At 44.4% G+C, this 21,005-nt stretch overlaps 1 protein-coding gene across 6 annotated transcripts in view; it reads right to left on the bottom strand.

Annotated features, from left to right (window-relative positions):
- LOC128811910 (glypican-5-like) overlaps window positions 1-21,005 on the bottom strand; it is a 434,871-nt gene that overhangs the window by 355,955 nt on the left and 57,911 nt on the right. For 3 of the 6 annotated variants that reach the window (XM_053985863.1, XM_053985860.1, XM_053985861.1), the window contains exon 1: window positions 6,689-6,885. The exons of 2 other annotated variants lie outside the window; for them this stretch is intronic. In XM_053985863.1, the coding sequence (XP_053841838.1) occupies window positions 6,689-6,854 (166 nt within the window). In that variant the 5' untranslated portion in view covers window positions 6,855-6,885. Of the gene's footprint in view, window positions 1-2,785; window positions 2,830-6,688; window positions 6,886-21,005 lie in introns of those variants that run through there. One more of the 6 variants, XM_053985865.1, reaches the window with a different exon arrangement.

The following is a 21,005-nucleotide window of genomic DNA, read 5'->3' as shown; positions in this document are numbered from 1 at the left end:
TTGATACACTCCACATAAATTTTGTCACAGGCCTGGCTGCTGTCTGGGAATTGACTCTGATCCATCAAAATTTGTATTTTCTCCTAGAAGAAAAAGCTACGCTCTAAACTGGTATGTAATGAGAATCCATTTGAACTATTATTAAACATATGCCTCTTTATTGTGTCATTTTATGCTTTCATGGGACAAAGATTCAATTACAAAGACTTTACAGGATTTGGAACTCTAGCTCTAGTTTTACACCATTTAAAAGCAAAACCATTTTACCACCCAGGGTGCATTTTACACATATCCTTGCTTTTTACAGATCCTCAGGCTATGACATTTTTCATGATTAATCCTTATGAAAGCTCTTATTTATTTTGATGTATTTATTTTACTGATTTATATAGCGATTATCGTGCCAACTTTGTTTCCACTTAGCACATTAGTGCCTTTTCATTAGGAGTGCCCTTTGGTTAAGGGTTGTCTGCTCAGACCTGCCACACTGGCATGGGGATGTAGGAACATTACTTTTCTATTATTTTCTGATAACAATCTGGTAGCAAAACTTCAGTGGCACATAAGGTATTCCAGAGGCAGCTTTTGGGAGCCACCAGTATTTCAGGATGAGTCATTTCCTACTAAGATTGTTTTCCACCCCAAGGTCCAGTTCAACTCCAGAAGCACCAGATCTTGAGCAGACCATTAAAAATAAAAATCGCTACACACTCTTTTCAGCAGAGATTTCTCAGAGAATGAAGAGACCACGTGAATTGCAGCAATACTTGACTCAGTCTGACAAGAAGATTGTGTGCTGGGGGAGAGTAGGGTCTCTGCTGACTCTTGGATACCTTCCCAAGACATTTACAGGAAAGGCTGATCTCAGTAACCAAGTCATTTTTCTTCTCACCTGGACCAAATGCTCATGCGAGTCACCAAGGACAACGATCTTTGGGCTCATGGATATGAAAACTACAGGTTTCCATCTGGCAGTGGAACGGCAATTCCATCTTTATGAGGCATTAAGGCAGTTTAAACACATTTTTTTCTGCCCATAGATTACTCCCAAGAGGGCATTACAGAATGGGCAGCTGGTCCTGTGTGAAACAGAAATTTAAGACATGGGAAAAGAAGGGGAGAGAAGATGTTACTGCTGGCGAGACCTTGCCTGTATCCACAGTCATGACCAGCTTCAGGTTAACGTTTCTGGCGACAGTCTGAGCCTGAAGAGTGCTATAAAATCCTGAAAAGATTAATGAAGGAAGGATCCTTACTCCAGAGGAGCTGCAGGCTGCAAAAGCGAAGTTTTCCTTCAACTCAGAACAGCTATTTCAGCAGGCACAGACCACAGCCCCTGACTGGATGAGAGAAGTGAAGGAAGGACAGCTTTCAGGTTCAGCTTCCAGTTCAAAAACCAACTAACTTCTAGCCTTTTCCCTCACCTAAGGAAAAAATTAAGTGAAAGTCAGCCTGAAGAAGTAAAGGTATAGCTCAGTGGTAATTTTTCTAGCTGCAATCCACCACCCTTTCATGGTGGGTTTTCAGCAATAAAGTTAGAGTAATTTATCGCGATATAGCCTGTAGACAGGGAAACTGAGGCACAACTGTTCTGGGCTACTCAGAGAGGAACAAAGATGGGAACAGAATCCATCTCACATTGGACCAGCCCACCCCCTCCAAAAGGTATCTCACCCCCTTTGTGATATAAGTCACCAAGAAGCCTGTGTGTTCATAAATAAGCAAATACAAAGTGTAACAGGAAAAACACCTTCCAACAAGCTGCAAGGTAATGCCAAGGACATTTCAAACTTGGATAACAATCAGGTTTGCCAAAAAGAAACGGGAACCTCATGGAAACAGGACTATTTTTTGTGCCTTTTTTGACAGTCGTAACCGCCCTGTATAGTTCCTCTGCATAAACAGAGCCGTGCTCATCCAGCAATCTTTCCTCTCAGATGTACCCTTCATCCACCCTGCTCAAGGCAGTCCCACACAACCACATGAGCAGGTGAACAGAATACCCAACTGCAGCTCACACCAGAGGATTTTAGTCTCTCATTCTATGGGGCAAAAGCTTCCCAGCCAATACAGCAAGTCCATGTCTCCCCTAACACACAGCAGACACTGACAGAAATGTTTCTGTGAGCAAAATGCCTTCGTGCACAGCACCTTCACCAGGCGAACCTCACTATTCTCATTAGGGAGGCAGAAAAGCTGAGCAGCAATAAAAGAAAAACAGGAAAAAAGTGTGGCACGACTCACTTCATAAGCAAATGGGCAATTTAATAGATATTCTTGGACATACACAAAATAGAGATCTAGCTCGTGCTTCTTTCTCAACACACATGGGAGCTATGCCACAGACTGAGGTGGGAAGAGACTCAGTCTAATGCATGCACCACATGCAGCCAGGGGCTTCTCGTGGGAATGTAGGACTTGTCTGTCATTGTTCAGAAAGTAAAAGAGTTTTAATGTATAAATTGTTAATGCATGTCCAGCTCTACAATGGGACATTCAATATATACACAGTAATGAACACTGCTGCTGATTTAAGGTACAGGATGACATAGGAGAATAAAGCAGCTTTTACTAGAACAAAACCTGCCCTTCAGAAGCAAGTTCCTGAGCACAGCCTGAGCATCTTCTGCACTCTTTGTAAACCAGTAGTACAAGATAAAGCTAACCATCCCTTTGATAGTTTTCTACAAGATGATTATTTATAAGGTAAAGAGTTCCTAAAATTCTTTCACAAATGACGTATTTTCCATGCTTCCCAGAAACCAGCCCAATTCTTCTTACTTACCATATGTTTACAGACTGGGTTTTTGCATGCTCAGACACTAGTCAACAAGCCAGAGGGAGAACTGAGCATATGTGAATGAGTAGGACGTTCTCGTGGTTACACGGTTACCCAAGGAATCACAAGAGAACTTTTATTCTGGTTCTGCTGCCATTCACAGCCTGAATGTGGTCACAGCACGTCACAGACTCCAGCTGGGTTCATCCAGCTGTCCTCCTGAGAACTTGGAAAGTAGTGACAGGCAGGCACCACCATGCTCCATGTCCCAGAAAAACCTGGGAGTGTCCGGAACTCCTGGCAGAGCCCGTGCCAGGGCGCGGTGGAGGCTGTAACACAACCCAGGGCTGGCAGGGGATGGCCAGCGCGGCCCCCGCCCGGGAGCCATTCCAGACGGGGCAGCACGCGTCAGGTTGGAGCTATCCAGACTCCCTGGAACCAAAGGCTTAGTCCTTGGCAGGATTAACACTGCCCTCCACCCTTGGAGACAGCTTAGAATCCTCTCTCATCAAAATGTCAACCAAGGAACTCCTACAAAAACATCTCAGCTCAGTCTGTGATAATCAAAGTACACGACTGGGGACATATTACCTCATTTCCCAGTCTGGGGAAGGCACAAAAAGCCCTTCCTGTGGATCACAGCCAAGGCAGGAGTACCTTTACCTGACCAATCTTTGCTATTTGCAGCAAATTACCCTTGAAACATTCCATTAGTTCCAAAAAAAAGCAGGGTAGCAGAGAGAAGCACAGATTCCACCAGAGGAGAGGGGAGTCTTGCAGACAGACCAAGCAGATCTGCCATTTGAAAATGCCTGCAGTTTGGATGTCTTACCCATCCCATATCCAAACACGTCCTTAGCCCTGCACTCATCAGTGGACTAGACTTCACAGTAGAAAAATAGCTCATGTCTTTTGGGGGGAAGCTGTGGAAGAGAAATTTTAAAGAAAACTCCTGCTCATCTCTAAGAGCTCATTCAGGTGACGATTTTCAGGCAGGTTGCTGCCAGATTCACACCACACCTTAAGAGCAAAAGCCCTTTTTTATTTTTCCTTAGGAGTCTTCCTCCTTCCCTTGCCACTACATGTTATCCAGGAGGCTGGCAGGTCCTGCCCAAACTCTCCACCTGGCTTCAGGCCATGCTGACAGCCCTCTCCCACCACCGAGCAATCCCAGGAACCTGGCTGCAGACCAGGTGAGCACAGGGAAGCAGCTCCCAGCCCACCAGTCCCTGTGAGGTCATATCCAGGCTCCACTGCTGTATCCCAGATCCACCAGCTGACAGCTTCAGCACTGCAACCACAGCTAATGCCACAGAAGGGGGTAGGCTACTAATTCTCCCAAGCATTTCATTTGATTCCAGGTGAAATGGGCACCACCTGTAAGAGGAGACAGAAAATTTACACCTGTCTGTCTGTCAGTCCCTCCTCGGGCACTGGGGTGGGCCTCTCTCCTTGACTGAGCTGCTGGTTTTCCTGAAGGGTCTAAGAACCCAATAATCACTAAGACTTTAACCTTTGCCAGGTTTGTTGTATTAGCCTATAAATACTGGCTTGAGATTAGCCAAGGGCTTTCAACACTTTGGTGACTGAAAATATCTAGTACACAGACAACAGGACTGCAAAAGTTTCATTTTTTAGAGACGAGCATGCAGGTGACTGAGGAGCACCCCAGGGCAGGGCAGGTCTGGCCCCAGTGAGCAGAAGTGAGCAGGAAGCTCCTGGCACTTCAGCCCATCACCAGCCCCAGCTGCCCACCACTCTTCCACTTTAGCTGACATCCCACATCTCCAGGGGATGAGCTTCAACATTTGTGTGGCATTAAAATGAGTAATAAAATGAGCCCCAGTGTCAGGAGAAATGTATGTATGTTAAGATATATTCACTGATAACAGCTGCCCATGAAAGTGCTGGAAAACACTTCAGTATTTAATTAAAAGAGGGCACAAGACAGGAGGCATTACTGCCCAGCAAGGGATCATTAAAGCACACCAGCTTTGGTGGAGCAGAGTGATACTCAAGGAACAGGGAAAATCAATATGCACTACTTGTCCTCAGCTCTGCTCCAACCCTCTTCAAAGGAAACCTTTGTGAAGTGAAATTTAAAAGCGTATTACCCTCCCTCACCTTCTCTCCTGCCATTTCTTTTCTGAGAGCTTGTTATTCAACAGGGAAGTTGGATAGGACACAAGAAGACAATGAAAGCTGTCCACAGCAGCAGGGTTGGAACTAAATGAGCTTTAAGGTCCCTCCCAACCCCAATCATTCCATTCAATGATTATCCATTCCAATCATTATTCTGTGATTCTCTTCAGAATTACAGGACCTACACCTTCCTTCTGAAAGCACACAACTTTTTGAGAAAGTTTCCTCTACAGCACTAGAGTTTTACAGATAATTTAAATCCCTCAGTTTAAAGCTGGAGGAACTTCTTCCAGGAAGAGCTCAGGAGACAGGGCTAAGCTTCCATAAAAATGGATGAAAAGCCTTGTTTTGCCTCTCTTTCATCTCTCCAAAACAATCACCATCTGATGCCTCTATCAGCAGAGAACAGTTAAAACCAAGCTTCAAAATGCCATTCCTGCAAATCTCTTCTTGCCAGAAAATGACAAATGATTCCTCCTCCACAGGTAACTCTACACCCCTGTGTCATCTCAACTACCTCAGGCAAAGTGAAGATCACCAGCACTCTGCAGTCGATTAGAGCCACAAGAGATCAGCCCAATGGCCTATCAAATTTAATCCCCAAGACAGAAACCCGTGCCAGAAAACATATCCAAAACTCATCTAAGACAAGAAGTCTTTCCATCAAACTCCACAGGGTTTGAATTGAACTGCTCTAAAAAAAAAAAAAAAAAAAAAAAAAAAAAAAAAAAAAAGTGAAAATAATAAAACAACAACCCAAATTGAAACTTGTACCACCACACACCTCTAGACAATTGCCATGGCATGAGGTAGCTAGAAATTGTGTTAGGAGATTGATATTCTCTTTTTTATTTCAATGCCTGTAAACAATGTCTTTAAACAGATTCACTACATTGTTTAGATGGAAAACATGCAAAAGTGAGGAATGTGACTTCATTATCTAGATATATGATACATATCTAGATAGATATCTAGATATCTTATATCTTACATTCATGACAGTTAAATTATGAAGTGCTTCATCCCCTTACCAGGTTAGTTGTAGAAATCAAAATAAAAAAGTCTATTCTTTTTATCTGTGTGTTACTTTCCCCTTTCAGTGCTGCCAGGCATTGTTCCCGAACTCTGAAAAGGCAAAACGGAGCAAACACTCTGCTCATCAACTTTCACAAGTGCTGCAGACTTACTGCTTAACTAAGCAAAAGCCAAGTTCTGTTGGCTGTGTCCCTCCAAGGTGTCACCTCTGCCCTTCCCTATGACAGCGCTCCCGAATTCGTCCGCAAGATGAATTCCCGAGTCAGAACTTACAGCGAATTCACCGCTCGTCTGAGGACCCCACACCTGGCCAGCAAAACAAGCCTGCCAAAAACTACCCGGCTACTGACTCGCCTTCTGCCAAGGGACCCTTCCCGCGAGGTGTTCTGCCCAGGCACTCAGCAAAGGGATCGCACCGGTGTGAGACGCGGGCACGAAAACCCCGCTGCTCGCGGTGGGCACCGGTAAGCACCACCCGCACGGCGCAGAAGCGCAGCAGTCACGCCGCTCTCCGTTCCCGGGAAATGCCGAGTTCTTTCAGCCAGCGGCGTGCCCGGCGCGCTCCGCCGCCGCTCCCCGAGCCCGCGGGGAAGCCGCGCCGGCCGGGGGGAGCCGGGCCGGGCAGCGGCGCGGGGCCACCGCGGGACCCCGGCTGAGGCGAGCCCGGCCCCCGCCCCGAGCCCCGCAACCCTCCCGTCGCGGAGCGGCCACCGCGGGTGGCTCGGTACTGACCGGCCGTGGGCACGTCGGGGACCAGCTTGAGGGGCCCGATCTGCCGCAGCTGGAACGCCGTCCGCACTTCGTGGCAGCTGGGGGACCTGCCCGCCGCCACCGCGCCGCACAGCCCCGCCGCCAGCAGCCACAGCCCCAGGACGGCGCGGCTCCCGCCGGCGGCCATCTCGCACCCCGGCCACGGCCGCGGGCGGCCCGAGCGCTGCGGGGCGCGGGCCCTCAGCCGGTCCCGGCGGCGGCAGCGCTGCCCCCGCCCGCCGCCCGCGCTCCTCCTCGGCGGGAGCGGCCGCCGCCCCTCCCCGCCCCTCCCGGCGGGGCCCGAGGGGCGCCGCCGCCCCCCGAGCGCGGCGGGGGCAGGGCCGGCGGCGGGCCGGGAGCCCCGGCCGGGCGGGGGCCGCGGGGCCGGGAGCCCTGCCCGGGGACAGCGCCGCGCTGCTGCCGGCCGGTCCCGCGGGACGGCCGCGCTGAAGTTTACGGTGAGCATCGCTGCGGTCCCTGCAGAGCCGGCCAGGTCAGTGCCAGTCGCCCGGCAGTGCCCGGAGAAGGGAGATGCGCGCTCTCGGCGTTGGGCTGCTGAGAACGGGTACAGAGAGCAAACGGAGCAGGAGGAATAAAGCCCCAAGCACTGCAGGTTGCACGCTCATTCACGGTTTGCTTCGATGCTGAAATTCCTACCACATGACACGGAACGGTCTTCGTGAGACAAGTGTTAACTTCCGCCAACAGTCCCTGCAGAGAATAGAAACTTTACCCCAAGAAACATATCCTTGTATACCAAATGCAGATATAGATTGTTTATTTGTACCAAAGCCAGCAGCAGTTCCATCCTGTGTGGTTCGGGGGACATAGCCCCCTCCTGGGGATCATGCCACCTTCAGAGAGGTGGTCTGCAATCTTTTCACTGCCCTCAGCAAGCTTTGGTGTCAACTGCTTTACCACACGTTCATTCGAGCACAGAACTATGCTCAACACCTATGAATATTTTCCATTTCACAGAACCATTCAATTTCCAGAGAAGCCAGACCCAAGCAGTCTCCCACAAAGAGTCCCGTTTGCACAGTACCTCTCAGGCATATGGAGCACGTTACCAGCTACAAGAATGACTATTGTTGGAGGCCGTTATGTCTGATTTCTTTAAGGTTACTTGTAACCCTCAAGATGCTTCTAATGTGCTTCTGGAGCAGCAGGGGAGCCCACCTGCAGCTAATTTAACCATTATACATTCCCATAAGTCGTAATGAGAGGCTGAGCTCAAGTGCTGAAGTTGCCTGAGTCGTATTTTAATAGCTAAAAGCACAAATCCTTTAAGCAATTTACTTGTATGAACTTTGTTCCTATCAATACAAAAAGAGATTAATTTCCCCCTTTTTTTTGAGAATTAAAACCACAAACAATTTGATGTAGACCATTTAACTCATAAACTAAAAGAAAAAACAAACTGGAAGAAGAGACCAGCCATATGATCAGGCTTCTTAATTCAAAAGTAGAGAACAAGTCACCTTGAAAGCCCTCTGCTCACCCAGTGTAGAGCTGCAGTCCGTGGCTCATCCTGCAGCTTTACAAGGTCACACGAGAGCCCAGGACATGATGGAGCAAGCCAACACACCAAAAGGGCTGAGCCCCAGCAAATCCAGAGCCCATGGACACCGAGACAGGTTATACAGCCAGCAAGGGTGAAGTTGCACACACACACGAACAAATCAAGGTGGCAACAGGTAGATTAAAGAGAGATGAGGGAATAATCAGCATCAGTGACAGAACAAATTAGCATCATAAGGCACAGTACCCCAGCTGCCAAACTATTGTCCAACATGTCGGTTTATGAATCCAAGGAAGATTAACAAGTTGCCCCCAGTTGCATTTTGTTTAACCTCGGGCCCAATCCTGAAAGACTTTATTCAGACAATACCCCCATTTGACTTCAGTGGGAGTTCTGCCAGAAAAGAAATGGCAGGATGATGGATCTGACAAATAATTTACTTGACAAATAACAGCATTATTTGGCATATACATTATTCTATGAATAGCCTCGAATCAGTCCTGTGTCAGGGCTTGAGGCATTTAATTCAGTGGGGGTTTTGCTATTGTTTTCAGTGGGTGGCAAATTCAAATCCCTAGTACTTTTCTAACACGATTTTAGTGCCTCATCTTTGTGTGATGGGTGTTCTTTTCATCACCTGTCTTTTTAAGTTATGTCGCTTATTTGTAATTGGTCCTCATATTGTTAGCAGAGGACAGCCCATTACATCATCTCCAGTTCCCCTCCTTGCCTCAAAATCCTGCTAAGGAACCAGAATTAGTCCTGTGCCCAGCAGAAAACTCCGTGAAGTGGAATGTCCATACAAGTAATACTGGTTACTTCATTACATAAGGAAACATTTACGTTTCTCGTCATTTTGTGATATCTATACTGAGAAGCATTAAATAAAGATGGATTGTTTCAGGCTGGAATTTAATTTCTTTTCCCCTCTTCCAAAAGAATAAAAGTAGACCATTCCACACACTGCTCAGGTGTATGTTTTTGCCACTGATCATAGCCATAACAACTAGGTGTAACAATGAGATAGTCCTTATCACCTGAGCCGCTGCAGGTGATGTGCATGCACACAGTCCACAGGTAAATGCTGGCCCTTGCATTCCAGGGGTGACACTTACCTGTCACACTTCCTGACACAGCTTAGGTGACAAATGAGAACCTCTGGCACCACTGAGCATCCAAGATCGCTGCTTAAACGCAGCAAGTGAAAAGTGACAGGCACTTCAGGGGTCTGTCCCTACAAAGTGATCCTCAAACCCAGCGTCATGTTTGGCTTCCCAGAGGACTGGGAACACACACCACAGGCATGATACAGTGGGGTCCATGGAATTTAGTCCCCATCTCTCCAAAACACACACTCCACACAGAGCAGGGCAGTCAGGCTGCCTGGAGTGGAGGTAGGCAGGTGCTTAATGGCAAACACACGCCTGAGTGCTTTGCTGGAGCAGGGCTACAGAAAACACGAGAGCCATTCAGCCAATTATTGTACACTACATTCTACCACACTTGAGCAATTTGCTTGGAACAATCGTAGTTTACCTTGTCAACAGGTGTCTTGTATTTTAACAAATGAATATTTATCAACCGTACATCACTGAGAACTGTATCAGTACTTCTTACAATGAATGGACACATAAATCTGCCCAAACAATCCGCTCAGCCTAATCCTGCTAAAGTGACCGCAGTACTCAGCATGAGTTTTGGATGTGTAAGAAAAGCTGGGATCAGGCTTAGAAACAGGGTTTTGTGTGCCTGCTGCCTCAGCCCTTCTCTGGTTGAATACAGCTGGACCTGTGCCAGTGATTTAAATGGAAGCTGGACTAATTCCCTTATGTTTAAAATAAGCTCCATCTCCAACTGGACTTTCCACCAATGGGACTTAATGGGCACAAGGTCTGCTCTTGCCAATTCGGCTTCCAGAGGGAAGCCTTGCTGTTTGTGTCTCAGCCATGCCAGGAAAGCCAGCAATCCAGCCTGTACAGCCTTATTTTATCTTTGGAGGTCCAATTCTTCAAGGTACATGTTTCACTGAAGCACCTGTAGAACTCAGTGAACAGAAGTAAAATTAAGGAAACTATTTATGTCATTGGAATAAGCCCAAATGACATGCTGATTTTCATTTAAAAAACAACTTAATCATCCTCAAAAGAAGTATAAAATCCTCTATCTGTAATTAAGACTAGTTTCCTTTTTCAGGGTTTTATAATTTTTTGGTGTTTCTCCTTTTAGGAAAGTTAAATTTATTTTCTGAAGACTATTTCAAGTCAGAGCAAACTTTAAAGCTGAGTATGAAATTTTAAATATAGATCTTAATAGTAAAAAAGTCCTACATGAAATATTCATAAATATGCCAAGACTATAAAGCACTGCTAGAAAATTATTTCTGGTGATTTTACTCAAAATTTTCTTATCCTGTTAAATGATGAACATATGAACCTATTAGAAAAATTACCAGTCTATGCCTGCCATTGTTTTTTTTTTGTTTTGTTTTTTTTTTTTTTTTTTTTTTTTTCTTAGAGATCCAATTTCCTTCTCTTCTCCTTCCCTCCCAGTACTGAGCACAAAGAGAATGACCATGCTGCCACACCATGAATTGTTTTCCATGCTGCATGGACTCCACACAGAATAAATGTGTGCAGCCCTTTTTGATGGTCAGAATGCAGTATTCCTGTGCTGCCTCATTATTTCAGGGATATTTTTCACTTTACCAGACCTATTGATATGCACACTTTAGAAGTGCCTGTGGTATGTTTTTTTTCCCCCTAAAAACACCCATCATACCTGAAAAGCACAGCCATTAACTGTACCATAACACTAATTTTGAAAAAAATTATTAGACCACCAACTAATCAAAGATCTATGGAAGAAACACAATTGATGCAACAACCCAGCAAGTCAGGACAGCCACTAGTTAAGAGAAAACACCCTATAGACAATGCTGAAGATACTTCCACGTTTTCATCTTTTTCCAGTGTTTCAACAGTGTGAGAACAATTACTTTGTATCAGACCAAAAATCCTTCAGCCTCTTGACTTATCTCCTGTGGCAGAGATCAGACCTGCTGTGCCTATTTAGAGATTACATCGTGTACAGCATATCAGAGTTCTCCATCTCTAGATCTGTTTCAAGCCCCATCCTGGCCCCCAGAGACTGCTGTGAGCTGAGAACATCAGCCTAAACTTCCAGAACAGCAGCTTTTTGGTCATAAAAAAAATGTCCTGAGAAATAGTTATCTGAAAATCTCACTGGAAATGTAAGGGAGAAAAAGGCACAGATTTTAATCACTCAGAAAAACAGCATCTCCCAGGACTGATGAGTGATACAATCCAAGAGGAACATCATGGGAAGGTGACTGCATGGTATCAGCCTTCCCATCTCAGTAGTACCAGCTCTTTCAGTCTGAATTCTTCCTCAAGCATCCTGGTCACTGAGCAGCTGAGAAAATGAATATACTCTTTACCCTCACCTGCATGGCTCAGCATACAAATCAATTTAACTGGGACAAGCAAGAATATTCTGAACTTTCTCATGTGAGAAGCTGCCTCACAGCCCAAGGGAAATCAAGAAAATTACTCAAGGAGTAAAGGCTGCATAACACCAGCAGAAGTATCTAGCTCTGGTTTTGCTTACTTCAAAATACTAATAAGGAAAATAAGTTTCATATTGAAAATGTCCAACTGGATACACAGAGAAGAGGGATGTGTGGACAGGCTCTGACAGGGCATTCACGCTTTTCTGAGCAGTTGTAATGCACATCAGCCACCCCCTCACCTCCCACAAAATCTGTACTTGGGGCTTCCATAGTGAGACACACAGCACTTTTAAAGTGCTGAATTTAACTTTAAAATATGTATCAAAAGCTGCCTATAATTTCTGATAACCTTACAAGAACTCCTGGCTTTTTCCTCCCTGACAGGTAAAGATCACAACATGTTGGCTGCCTATAATTTCTGATAGCCTTACAAGAACTCCTGGCTGGTTCCCCCCTGACAGGTAAAGACCACAACATGTTGGACTTCGTTAACAGACGTTGTTAGTGAATGCAAAACTGCTTCTAAAACTTCAATTTATTCTTCTTAGAAAATAGTGCCCTTATTCAAAAGCTTATGGTACAGAACAAGATCATCTTCCAAAAGTACTATTTCATAAAAAATTTAAAAGATCACATAAAATTTATAATAGAAGTGTGAATAGCATAATTATAATATTTGCAATAGCTTCTTCAAGCAGAACAAAATGCCCCAACTTCCACTTTTCTAGCTGGGCACTCAGAAGAGCTGATTTTTAACTATGTGTCAGAATTTGAAGTTAATTAAAACTAATTGCCCACTGTACTGTAAGTGATGCCACTGCATTTTCAAATAGCTCTGTTTCCATGGGTTGATTACTTAAAACTGATGTCTCTCATTGACTGAATTTTGGGTTTGCCTTAATTGTATTGTTCAAGTTGTTTATCTTTGCTTTATGCCTTGCAACTTTCCATGAAAGGTCATCAATAGCAAAGTTCCTTGCTAAGATTGACACTTTATCAACACAAGAAAAAGCATCCTAGAATATCAACTAGTTTAGCAAAATAAACAAACTCCTTTGCCATCTCACATTACCATTCCCACCAGCCACCACTTTCTGTCCTCAGAATATTTGTGTATGTGCTCAGCTTTGTAGCTAAACTTCATGGCTCAGAAACACTGTACTCTACAGCAGCATTCATTATCCTTCCCAAACGGGGCTAAATTAAACCTCTTTAATGACAACTTGTGCACACCAAGAGCCTTTCTGCTGCTCCCAATGCCACTGATGTGCACACAGACCTGTTCAGCCTCGTGTGTCCAGAGTGAAAGTCTCTGTGTGCTGGATGACACAAAGTGGTGGCACCTCCTCCTTCATGGGAGGCTGTGAAGGGTAAAAACCCAGGGTGAAATAGGAGCAAACGTGACCAGGCACAATTTTCTGCAGCTGCCCTCCAGCACAAGGTGCTGCAGGACTGCAGCAGTGCAGGGGGATTGTGTCTGTCAGGAGTACAAGAAACAGGGGAGGAGGAGAGTGCTCTGGATTTCTCATGGCACAGGTCAAGCCTAGTGAAAAAGCACAGCCCTTCATGCAATGAGACAAAAGCAGGGGCTGCCACCACACTGATGCACAGCATGGCACGTTCACATCACCTGCTCATTCAGCTGATGGCAGCACACGCCTTCAACTCACCTGCTTCCCCCACCTGACATCTGCAAAGGGTGCCAGGACCAGGTCTCTAGGGCAGAGTCAGCCTTTGGCATTCCCACCTGATGCTGTAGGAATGCAGGCTCCACAGGAAGCCCTGGCACAACAATCGCTCCTTTCCCTGTGGGAATTACCCCAGGAGATCCAACAGGAGCCCTGGTGAATTTCAGCACACAGCCAGCACACAGCACCTGCCCTGAACCAAAGCATCTTCCAGTCAGCACACAGCATCACTGGCACCAGTAGGGAGCTGGAGAAGGGTCTGAAGATAACTTTTGTTGCTATAGAAAATGTACCATATAGAGGACCAAATGCTGTATAATTATATTTTCCAGCCTAAGAACATGCTTCAAAATTAAATTTAAAAACCACAAACTCGCCTCATTCCCTGAAGTCAAATCCTGCCCAAACCCATCCCAAGTGCCAAGACTCCTATTGAAGCCCTTCTCCAGAGGTCAGGTGGTGCTCAAATGAGACAGGCAATGGGCTCTGCAGACAGCCTTCAGCTTGCCTTGCACTTCTGGACAGGAGCCTCTGCAAAGTCAGCACAAATCATCCACAATCTGCATAGAGACCTACTGGGTGTATGATGGGCTGGAGGACAGGACTGTGTTTAAAGTTGCTGGCATGGAGACAGACCATCATTTACCAGTACAATCTGCAGTGGAGAGATGTACAAAGTGAGAGACATGAAAAAAGCACCACATTTCACCAAGTCCAACTTCCAGATGTTAAATTCATACAATATTTCTAGTCCATTAGGAAAGGCAATAGCAGCTTGATAGCCTAGAGACTGGATCAGCAAGAGCAGAACAGGCACAAGTCACTGCTGAAATATGCCTGGGAAGTTTGCCTGTGCTGTCTGGAGCTCATTTGGTTAAAATATGCTATTCATAAAAAATGCACATTGTGAAGAGCTTTTTAATTGGCATTCACTGTTGTCAGTTTTAGACAAACACTCTTGCTTAAGATCTCACTGCAGAAGACTTTGTGATAAACATTTCCAACAGGAGGATTCTGGAGTAGAAGTCCACACTTCAAGAAAACTGTGAAAAGCTTCCTGGTTTCACAGTGCTGGCAGCAAGTCCCACAGTTTCTTTTTGGTTCAGCAACTGCCCAGTGCATTCACTGCAAATGGACTTGTAGAAGTGTCCCTCAGAGCGGAGCTGGAAATGGTGGATTTGGGAAGGTCTCTGGCGTAACTTCTTCTGTAGGATCACTGTTAGTGCAAACACTCAGCACCTTTGCAAACTAAGCAAGTGTGATACAGAATCAGAAAAATAAAGAGTAAGCACACTTGGTTACATTTTAATGTATGATATATGCTACACATACCACTGTGTTTTTTAAAAACTATATTTAACCACTGGTTTCTTTTGTTTGAATATAGAAAATCACCTTTTGCTGCTTTCCCATCACACCATAAAGTGACTTGTAAATATAATGCAACAAGTAATCCTGGAGCTGAAAAGTGCTTTTCAAAGGGAGAGCCTGGATGCAACAGCTCACTTAAACCCTGTATGTGAGTGCAAATATTTCCTAGTTGGTTCTGCTCATGAGTAGCACAGCAATTGCTGCAATTTTTCACATAAGGAAAACAGGGATGTTCAACTCCTTTAGCTCCAGTCCTGCTGTGGGAACAACCCTTAATGTCCACCAATTTCAGTTAAAGTTTTTTCCCTGTATTCATGGTTCTTGCCAGCAGATCAGCAATTTCTATTGCAACTCATCTGGGGACACATCACTGCAGCTTCTTGATGCCATGAGTTTCGTGGTGCTTTCACCATCAGAGGGTGGAACAAACAGTGACACAGCTCCTCTGTTTGGGGCCAGGCTGCTGGCACCCCTCCCTCAGCACACACTGCTCTCCGGGATGCTGAGCAGCTCCTGGCCTCGTCTGCTGGACACCAAATTTTTCATGCACATGGCTGTAATCTCCCTTCTCCAAGAGACTGCAGGAAAAGGCAGATGAGCCCTAAGCAAGTATAAATTAATGCTGACATTTGCTGGAATAATGTACTCTCTCGAGCCTCTGCATCTATGACGCAAATAGAGGCTGCTGGCGACACGAGTTTATATGCAACTTTCTGCTAAATCAGAGCATCATCTGCACAAATCAAGCACTTGGGAGATATCCTGAGATTTGTGATGGTCCCTAGAGCCATAGCTGGGTTCTGAGCCATCTATTCTCACTGACTGTTGAGATTCCTTACAGGCAATTTTTAGTGACAGAACTGAGGATAAATCCCACCCGTATTTCACAAAGTAACAGGCAAGCTTTGTTTGACTTTGAAGTACAGATTACTCAGTGCTGATAGCACTACCTATTCCACACTGCTCATTTTCTTTCTTCAAAACCAAATCCAAGGCTGGTTATGAGTTTCTGCCCTGTACAGTCAATCTGGGACAAATGTGGACCCCAAGGCACGTTATCCCAAGTTCTTCACACAGTTGGAGAGTTGAATGAATCAGGATTTTCTACCTGTGGCAAACTGTGTGTGTGTGAGAGCCAAGACTCCTCAAAACCACTGCAAAGCTCCTGTGGCCCCGGTGAGCTTTGGGACAGGTCTGCTGTGGCCTGGTGTCCTGTACAAGTTCATCTCTGAGCATGCAGAGACAAGGGCTGGTGCCATGCTGTGACTCCTAAGGATAACACCCACGTTCTGCAGAACCTTTGCCCTCCAAGTCAGCAGTTCCAGCTCACTTGGGAGGACCTCAGCCAGAAGCTGAGGGTGTCAATGTTTTCTTAATAGGGTTTCTATACCTTCCATCAAACAATGTATTAACCACAGCTCTTCTCAATGACTGAAGTCAGCATGCAAGAATTTAGCCCTTTAAGCTATGACTCAGGGGCATAGATCTATCCAAAATAAAGCCTTAAAAGTTATCAATTAACTGAATACTAGGACGAGGTATAGACTCACAACCAGAATTTGCACTTAATGCTGATATGAGGCATGCTGCTTTGTGAAGGAAAACACAGAGTATGAACAGGGTTTTTTTTTTTTTTTAGCTCTGATATACCACTTAAGCTGTGGCATGCTTCATTTGCTGAAATGGAATATAATATGTCTTTGTATTGAATTATACTTGGGTTGGTTATTAAATGAAAACTATTATTCCATTATAGCCATAAGAAATGGGAGTGCTGCATATGGCTGTGTGCAATCCATTAACTGGCTTATGGAGCCCCAGACCCTTCAGAGACATTACAAATCCATTCCATGGCCCTCTCTGCCAGATTTTACACTCTGATATCTGTACTCGAGGCAAGAGGCATAAGGCTCTGTAGAAACACTATTAATCAGCCTTTATACACTGTTTGTGCCAGCACAGACAAAGATTATTCCAAGCTTAAACCTATTTCTCATGTATTAAAGCTATTCTTCATGTATTGTTTTTTAGGTGAGTGTGTGATGCACGGATACAGCTTCCCTGTTCCAGGCTGATGTGCAAACCAAAGTACATCAGGCTGAAGAGTTCACAAGCAGCTCATCTGCACCAATGCCCATCTGAACCTGCCTCTTGCAAGGCACTCATTAACAATACAATAATTAACAAAACAAGGCAATAATCTTGCACTATGGGGATATTTTCCAAGGGCACAAAGTGAGAATAAAAAGGAGAGTTTCCTTAATTGACTAATAGACAATCTTCCTTAATATTCCTTCTGGTGGCTGAGGGTTTTTTATGCAGAACTCTATTTTCTGTGTACAGAATCTTTAATATTAGAGTTATTTACAATGATTCAGCAAGATCATTTGTTTTTGCAACGTTCTTTGAAACAATATGATCACCCAGCTATGAGTCTGCATGGTTTGTGTTTAGAAAAGGTCAAGCTTACAGTGTGAAATCGATCTTTTGTAATTTCCTTTGTATCATCTATCGTGGGAGGGCAGCCTGGATTTAAAAGACACCAAGTTAATGACTCCAACAAAGATGCTAGTTGAAAGCAAAAGTTTGATGCAAGTTTTACCTAGGAATGTTTCACTCCCCAAAATGAGTCTTTCCTTTTGGTTTTATTTGGCTAGATGAATTTTCCAAGCTGCCTGATGCAATCAGTTCTCTCCTTTCTCCATTATCCATGGCACGCTCACCAACTCAACATCAGTACTCCAACTTTTACCTGGAAATGGTGATGACAGAAGGGGCTATTGGCTCCCTGTGAGTCTGGACAGGACTGGTGAACATGTTGATACAGAGGTCCCACAGAAAATGGTTTGTCACCAAAGCCAAAGGGGGAAATACTCCTGTGAGTTGCAAGTATCAGAAACCTCATACACAGCAGCATCCAGCCCAGGAGAGCACGGGAGGGAGCCCCTGATAAAGCTGGTGACATGGAGACAACAAATCCAAGCTGCTGTAAATGGACCCCTGGCTCTTTTTGACCCCATTCAAGGCAGAACTGAACATCTCTTTGCTGATGTTCAGAGGATGTTTCTTACTAACATGTAAGAGAGAGGAAAATGCAGGAAAATGCTCAAGGAAAAGCCAAACAGGAATTGTGAGGCGCTTGGAGAGCAATGACATCGACAGCCCCGGTGTGTTAGCATCCCACTGGCAGAGCTTTGAAATATGCCTTTACTTAAGACACACACACAATCTTATGTATTTAGTACATTTCTGGCAATGGAGTGAAAGCTGATGTGCTAAAAATGCATGACTCATGCAGGCTGTTAGATTTCATTTCCTCCTGAGGAAAGACAACTGCTCTTGTCTTTGTCTTAGAGCCAACATTTTGAGTAATCTACCTTTGACACTTAAAGCCCTAAGCCAGTTGGGATTTCTCTCTGGGCCAATTCCCAGTCCCTCTTCCAAACAGCACAAATGCAAAAAGCTGATGCAATTCCTCAAAAGCGTGAGGTGGCTGTACAATGGGTGTGGGCTGCCTCAGCAAGGCAGTAATTAATAGTCTAATTAGCTGTTCTGAATCTCTACCACTGTTCACACAGGGATCCACAGGTGAGCTGTGACAGCAAAACATCTTTTTGGCAAGCCTGTTATGATCTGTCACAGCTCAGCACAGGAGTTGAGACAGCCCCACCTCTGAGATATCAAATCTACTTTACAGGAACGAGTTCTGAACTACAGGAGACAGGAACCCAAGGGGCTTTTTTCATATTTTTGTTCACCTATTGTTGCCAGGGTCAGAGTTATTTCAAATTACGCTGCACTCCATCACCAGGAATTTTCCTATGGACTTCTTTCTTCATTCAGTACATTTGTTCAGAGGAGCTGAGAGCAGATGCTTACATAGAGGTGATAGAAGAAGGAAACCTGCCCAACTTGGCAGCATCTAGGAGCATCTGGTAGCAATAACACATCAGAGATTGCTATTTGACTTAGAGAAACTCTGTTCTTAATGCAACAGAAAACCCTTCCCACAACTGGCAACAAGAACTTGACAAATTCCTTTTCATTCTATTTTTCCCACTATTTTCAATACCATGCCAAGCTTGTGGCCAGAAGGGATCCTCCTTTCTATGCCTCATAAGTAGGGCACTTGCCTTTTATTTTTTTCTTTTTTTCTCCTTAGCACCAGTGCTTTTGAAGAAAGGAGAACAGCAAAAAACATCCTGAAACTGTTCTCAAGGGAAACATCTTGCTGGAAAGAGGAATGGGAGATAATCCTCCCTGCTAACTGATGTTTATGGAAGACATGCTCCTTCTAGGCATTTAAGGTCCTCCTGATATCAAATCAGTTCAGGCTTTCAAGCCCCTTCCCAGAAACTCCTGAAAAATCTAAATGTATTTTTGAATCCCGAGGCTAAAAATTCAGTGGACTACAATCATGTCCACTCCAAATTCTTCTGATTGAAGAATTTATTTTATTAGGAAAATTCCACTCTATTGATATCTCAGTTCACCCATGAGAAAATAGGCATGAAGCATTTTTAGGTGCTACATTCCTTCACAGGACAAGTACAGAAGCATTCTTTACATGAAGCTGCCTGCACTGAATATTTTTTCCTCATTTTATTTCCTTTCTGGAAAGACACCTTTTCCCCTGTCCTTGTTTCATACCAAAGGGAAGATGAACATCTACAGATATTTGCAATCAGGACTTCCACAGCTGTTCACTGGAACAGGAAAATCATACAGACAACTCCCTCCTGTGCCCCTTGTTGCACCAGGATAAATCTGTATTCCTCTGCTGCAAGGACAGGGGAGTTCACTGAAGCTGAGCCAACAGAACAATCTCTCATCCTCTCTGCCTGACTGCAAGGAAAAGAAAACCTACTTTGGCAGAGTACAGGGGGCTTGGAGGTGTCAGCAAGGGCCAGGCATCAGTGGAATTGCAATTAGCTGACAGAAATGGGCACACAAGGGCTGCCCCTGGGGTTCAGGGAGCTGCCCTCTTCAGAGGGAGCCTCTCGCCGTTAGGAGGCACCCTGCAGAAAAAGGCACTGCCACTAATTTAGAATTCCACCTGAAAAAGGGCAGGAATTTCATAGAAAATGTGAATTTCATAAATTGTAAGATTTCAGCAAGTTGGGGCAAATCTCCAGAAGAGGTAAAACTTCAAATAGAAACATAAAACTTACTATTAAAGGCAAAGGCAGATGAAAGTATTTCATATGGAGAAAGAAAAAAATACAAGCTGTAAAACCTTGTATCTTCTGAGGAGCACAGTCCTCTGTCAGTTATGGCAACACCTGGAGGATGCATTTACCCCTCAGCACTTCTTGACTAAGGAATCATTTGTATCAGATCATTTTTGGGAGGGTAATTTCTCTGTGCAGTGACAGATCTGGCCTCAGCCATCAATCCCCTGCACTGCCAGCTGAATGCCAGGGTCTGTACCAACCAAAGCAGAACTGGACTAGAGCCAAAGCTCTTGGTACTACAAACTTCACATTTTAAACATGGTATTTTACTGCTATTTATACTCTAACAAGAAGGCAGATTTTCCCCCAGTTAAAAAAAAAAAACAAAAAAAAAAAACAAAAAAACAAAACAGTATCTCTGGCTGGATGCTATGCACAAATTCTTGAGCATTTCCCAATTTTAGAGAAGATCTCTGGTTTCTATTTGTTTCTTTTCACTTTTTTGGGAGTTAATTTTTTTTCCTTTCTTAAGCCAAACCCTCTCTCCAGATGACAAAACACTATAGCTAATGAAATGAAAATGATATATAAGAAAAGAAACCTCCATTCAGAAGAGTTATTCCAAGTGGTTGATGAAAGGCATTCTGATATAGTAAACACATGTTAGAAAAAGAACAGAATTTCTGCTTATAAAAAGACAGTTCTCAAGTGTTAACCATTAATTTCAAATTAAACCAGCCTAACAATGTTCTAAGGTAGCAATATAGCTATGTAATTTCCCCATTAGATTTAGTAAGTCCTTTTGTGGGCACCAAGATGACGTAAAGCACATGATATACAAATAAATCAGAAAAAAAAAAAGAACTACGGGATATTTATTTTCATAATTTCTCCAAGGACACTGAAATTTCTCATTAAAAGAGGGCCTGGCTGCAAAGAACAAATCCATATAACAAATTAATATACTGTTGATGAAACATGTGGAATATCTACAGCAGGATTATAAATATGGATT

Source organism: Vidua macroura, chromosome 10, assembly GCF_024509145.1.
Source record: "Vidua macroura isolate BioBank_ID:100142 chromosome 10, ASM2450914v1, whole genome shotgun sequence".
Taxonomy (NCBI): Eukaryota; Metazoa; Chordata; class Aves; order Passeriformes; family Viduidae; genus Vidua; species Vidua macroura.
This window is presented reverse-complemented; position numbering and strand designations above follow the sequence as displayed.